Below are 5,200 nucleotides of genomic sequence, written 5' to 3'. Positions count from 1 at the left end.
ATCTTAAAAGATTTTAAAAAAATATTTTCCTTACGGCTATCTTCTCTGGCTTTTGGTTTATTTATCAGGAGCTTGGAAATTAAAGAAATTCATACTTATTCACTTAAGAGATGAGGTTGCGATTTAACTTCGTTGCATGTTTGACAGCTGGCATGTTTTTTTAGGTGCAAGTCATCTGCAGAGAACTTTCTTTTGTATTATAGGTTGTAATTTTGGGGCTACTTTTTTTTAGGGCAGCATATATTCTTAAAAAAGTGTCTCAGTGTAAAAACTCCGCTATCTGAAATAGCCAGATTCTTATTTAATAACAGGATATGGGCAAAGCCTTACCACACAGGTTTCTCATCTTCACTTGCCAGGAGGACAGCCCTGTCTGAAGGGTGTGAGATTGCAGGCAATTCATGCAACGCCTAAATCATGCTGTTTTATCTGCACTTCTGGATCACAACTTTTTGGAAGGTTTGATCTCAATAGCAAAATCTCCATTATGGGCAATTTGTTAGACTTTTAAATTTACATCAGGAGCCTAAGGGAAGAAGAAAGCTGAAATGGAAATTTAATTCATATTTCATAAGCAATTAAATAGTTACAAATTTTAAACAGAGGCGTACAAGTTTTGAGTCTTTTCTATGCCTCTCCTCCCTCTCAAATCTATGAGAAAATGCTTAATTTAAATTCATACATCTTGCACAGATCAGCTATTGAGGTATTTTAACCGACCGTAATTTTAGGTTAATGACTACTCGCAATAATAATATTGAAAAATTATCTGATGTCTAGTGCATATTTTTGCTCTCAGAGGAACGTGTGCGCTATGAAACTTTTAAAAAATCATCTGCTATGATTTTTAGAAAAATATTAATCTGTATGCTTACCTAGATAGATAAAATCAATTAAAGGCATTAATTAAATGTGGGTAATGATATAGCAATACGCTATCTAGTTAAATTGAATGTTACTTATTAAACCATCTAGAACCAATGTTTGAAGAGATTTGTACGACACTTATCTCATCATAGCTTCCTCAGGATAAAGACAGTTCAAGTACACGTTTGGTGAATGTAATGCAGTGAAGTAAGAAAGAGCGGTGAAGAACTCAGGTTAACTTGCTGCAAAGTTTGCAGCATTCAGCAAAATAATCCTCAGGGCTGTGTTACCTTTCTGACAGGTGTATATCTGAGAAGGACAAGCTAGTAACGTCATCTGCTCACCATGCTGTTCCGTTAGACTTACTCGTTTGTGTTTGTAGCCTGAGCAGTTTTTATCCAGTCTCACTCTCTTTTACCCTATACAGTCAGACTGGCTATCAATGCATTTAATTTTTACATGTGGCTTTTTCTTTGGTAGAATCATATATTCTTGCTCTCACAATCAGATTAGGAAAAAATGGTGGAACACTGACCTTAGCTGGCCCATTTTCTGCAATCAGACTTCAGGTATGAATTCTGATCTAGAGGGCACATCGGCCCTGACTCAACAGGCATGCAGACTCATCGCATCAAGGCAGTAAACAGGCACCTGACCTGTCCTGCTGACGAAACTGGGAAAGCTCAGCAGCACACAGTCAAGTACATGCTTGAATGTCTTGCTGAGGTAAGTCTTAGGCAAGCTACGTCTTAGGTTGTATTTCAAAGACTGTTTATACCATCACAGTTTTCCAAACCAGTTCTGACTTCGCTGCTTGTCCTGTCAGTGGCCCAGCTGATTAAGACATTTGCCTGCAGAGGGCAGAGCACATTTGCCAGCAAGATTTGTTATGAAAAATACTTAAGGCATTTCTCTGACAGTGAAGTGAAGTAATTCCTGTGGCATTGCAACTCTTTTGGATAACTATCATTGGACAAGCTGTCCATGAGAAATAGTAACTAAGCAGGTTATTGGTGTTAAACTAGAGGTCTAATACAAAAATGAAGGAGGAGAGAGAAAGTAACAGGCACACTGCTACACAAGAACCAGTAACAAAACTAACAAAACCTGCTAAAATGGGCATGAATACGAAAGCAGCCCATGATGCCTGGGTTAACCTGCATGCGGGACCATAGGGGTACAAGCCCACTTTGGTGAATCAGACCATAAGACCAGTCACTGGTTTCTATTTTTCTTAAATGACTATAAGGATTTGGAAAGTTTTTGGTGGGGGTTCAACTTTTAGATTTTTAGAAAGAAAATTAATCTTTTCTGGATGACAGAACAGACAGTATTAACAAACTCAACACCACTTCATCAGACAGGGGAAAAGCGAGCATGTTGTCTGAACAAAAACTTGAAAGTACTAAAACGGAAGGTCACAGCAACCTTAAAAAAATAGACAACTAAAGAGAAAGAACTCAAGGACAGGGTATTTTTTACTGCCGAGGACTCTTAAGAGCTAGCAGCTATCATAGAATACTGACTCATTAATAGAAATCTGACTCCTCCTTTGCAGGAAAGGATTTATTTTATCAATCATGAAAGGCTGGTTTTATAATCCATTGGAGAAATCTGTGCCTTTGTTGAATGTGAGCGCACCATGAAATGCCTATAGGCGTAGTTTTGTTTTACTCGCCACTCAGGAAAACTGAGCACAGTAACTAACTCCATTAATCACTTTACATCAAGCTGGAAATATGAATAGCTTAAAACTATGACAATCCATCCTATTGACTGTTTACATTGGCAATGGATTAATTTTCCATACGTAAGATCCAGTCTCTACTACCTTCTACAATCCACTTAGCCCATACTTGGTGAGTCCTCGTCTGACTGAACTAAACTGAATGAACTACAAACTAAACTTAGTCAAACCCACAGAGACTAGAAACCAAGCCAACTCTCTTGAGACTGACAACACATGACCTCTTATGAAATTTCGCTGTGCTTCTGTCTCCTCTCTGGGAAGATCTCAAACCTTTAAGAGGAAGATTTGCTTTCTTCACCAAAAGGGTTATCAAACACTGGAACAGGCTGCCCAGGGAAATGGGGGAATCGCCATCCCTGGAGGTATTTAAAAGATGGGTAGATGTGGTGCTTAGGGACACGGTTTAGTGGTGGTTTTGGCAGTGTTAGGTCGATGGTTGGACTTGATAATCTTGAAGGTCCCTTCCAACCTAGACGATTCTATGATTCTAAGACAGGTGCAGGAGATGGGATGCTCATTCCCATCAAGGAGAACAGCATGATAACATCCTCCAAAGTTTTGGAAACTGGTTGCTGTTATGTCCTCATTGGACCTGGAACTTAAACCAGTAGGATGTTTGCTATGCATACCTAGAGATACTTTATCCACAACTTCTTTGGGGTGCAGAGCCACCTTCATATCACCAGGTGATTTCAACAGCCTTCAGCAGTGAAAAGTTGCATAGGCTGAAGATTATTTATACTTTTTAGAGCAAAGAAATTATAAGGAGAAGCAACAGCTAATTTGAAATAACATCCTATATTATGTACATCGAGTCTCATGTATTTGATTCAAAATGAGTGTTAATTTGAAAAAGGACCAATGGGAGCCCCAAACCCTCCTGAGTAATCTCCTAAAGAAATATATTTTCTAGAAATTAAACTTTGCTTTCTTAATGAACACATTCTGCAGAGATGAGTTATTGGTATTGTCAGTTCAAATTACCAGTGGATGCTCCCTGCAAAAGAGCAGTCCCTTTTGAGGATTAATTGTAAAACAAAATAGTAGACAAGGATGCATCTTATTTGTTTGTTTCCCCCACAAGGATGTATCATTAATGTGTTTGTAAGACCTAATATGCATGGCCCCCAAATTACATCTGTGGAGTCATTACAAAAAGTGCTTACTGTATTGCCATATAATTAGATTCCCTATGCTGAATATATTATTTCAAAGCTGTCAGAAGAAAAATTACAGACCTTGTGTAACTCCACAGGAGTTGGTGACATGATTTCTTTCATTTCTTGCTTAATTTTTCTCAGAACCATGGATTTTCTCCCCACATCTGACGGCAATGTGTTGCTACGAGTAGTTTGACTGTAATGTGGCCTTACAGTACTTCTTTCCTGGAAGCTGGCTTGTCTTCCCAGCTGGCTACGAGGTTGTGGGTTTTCATGATTCAAACTCATTGTACTTCCTGACATAATTGTGGCCTAGAGCATTAATGAACAGGTTAGTTTTTAACACAGAATGTGGGTTAAGTAAGTGGTTAATTCATAGAAGTAGGAAAAAACATCTCTATTGTTTGTTAAAACACAATCACTCAGGGCACAGCAAAAGGCAAGAGGACAGATGTTCAATCTGCTTGCAAGTCACTATAAATTAAAGGACCACAACAAAACACAACAACAATAACAGAACCCTATGGGCAAAAGTTTTCAGATGGCATTTCAAACTAAAATACTGAGCACTAGAATGGCTATGCTTGTAAGCTAGTCCCCTGGCAGACTGAAGAGTGTGTAGTAGAATTGCTTATTTTAAAAATATTTTACACGGAAATAAAACGACATTTAAGTTGCGGCATAATTGCATTTGTTGGAATTGGAGGTACAGGAAGGCATTTGCAATTCAGACTTTATGTGCAAGGTAAAAAAATGTGAGTCAGCAGAATACGTAGGCAGCTCTAGAGTCAGCACGGGCAGAGAGCGTCCCTGGACACCACCCCGGGCCGGGGAAAGCTCAGTGCAGGTAAGCTCACTGCCTGGAAAGAAATTTTGCATAACGTGCAAATTGCAAGAGTTAACTGCCTTAGCTTAGCACTGATACTTCAGAGATACAAGCCTCTGTCTCACTGCTGTTTATAATCTCAGTAAAAGCCAGCCTTTTATGTTAGATGCAAGAATACATGGAGGGTGAAATCTTGAAAGACGATGACGGGAGTCATCTCATCCACCGGGTGGAAAGGACTGACATGAAAAGCACCGTGCACAGCAAGGAGCCTCCTCCCTTGTGGAAGACTTTCTGCTCTGGGGAATGGGAGGCAAACGCACTTCGGTGCAGCCACCGTACAGAGGTGCCTCTGCTGGGGTAGGGTATGCTGAATTTCCTATTTATTCTCCCTGGGGCCGATGGACAAGTGGCAAGGGAAATTAAAAGGCCATAACCTGAACTCTGACTGGGACAGGATGCAGGAAGCCACCTTGAAAATGTGTAGTAAAAATGAAGGGGGTAAAAATAAGGGGAAAACAGGCAAATAACCATTTGCTTCTGACTCTGGTGAGCATGTCTGTCAACCTTCTTTCTCCCAGCTCCAGCACTACTTTC

General features: G+C 39.7%; 1 protein-coding gene across 1 annotated transcript in view; it reads right to left on the bottom strand.

The window, feature by feature from the left end:
- The window catches only part of GRIP1 (glutamate receptor interacting protein 1), a 232,903-nt gene that overhangs the window by 4,857 nt on the left and 222,846 nt on the right, over window positions 1-5,200 (bottom strand). Inside the window, exon 22 of the mRNA XM_009887807.1 lies at window positions 3,856-4,089. Within this exon, the coding sequence (XP_009886109.1) occupies window positions 3,856-4,089 (234 nt within the window). The remainder of the gene's footprint in view (window positions 1-3,855; window positions 4,090-5,200) is intronic.

Source organism: Charadrius vociferus, unplaced genomic scaffold (assembly GCF_000708025.1).
Source record: "Charadrius vociferus isolate BGI_N301 unplaced genomic scaffold, ASM70802v2 scaffold125, whole genome shotgun sequence".
Taxonomy (NCBI): domain Eukaryota; kingdom Metazoa; phylum Chordata; class Aves; order Charadriiformes; family Charadriidae; genus Charadrius; species Charadrius vociferus.
The sequence above is the reverse complement of the archived record's forward strand: the minus strand, read 5'-3'. Positions and strand labels throughout refer to the sequence as shown.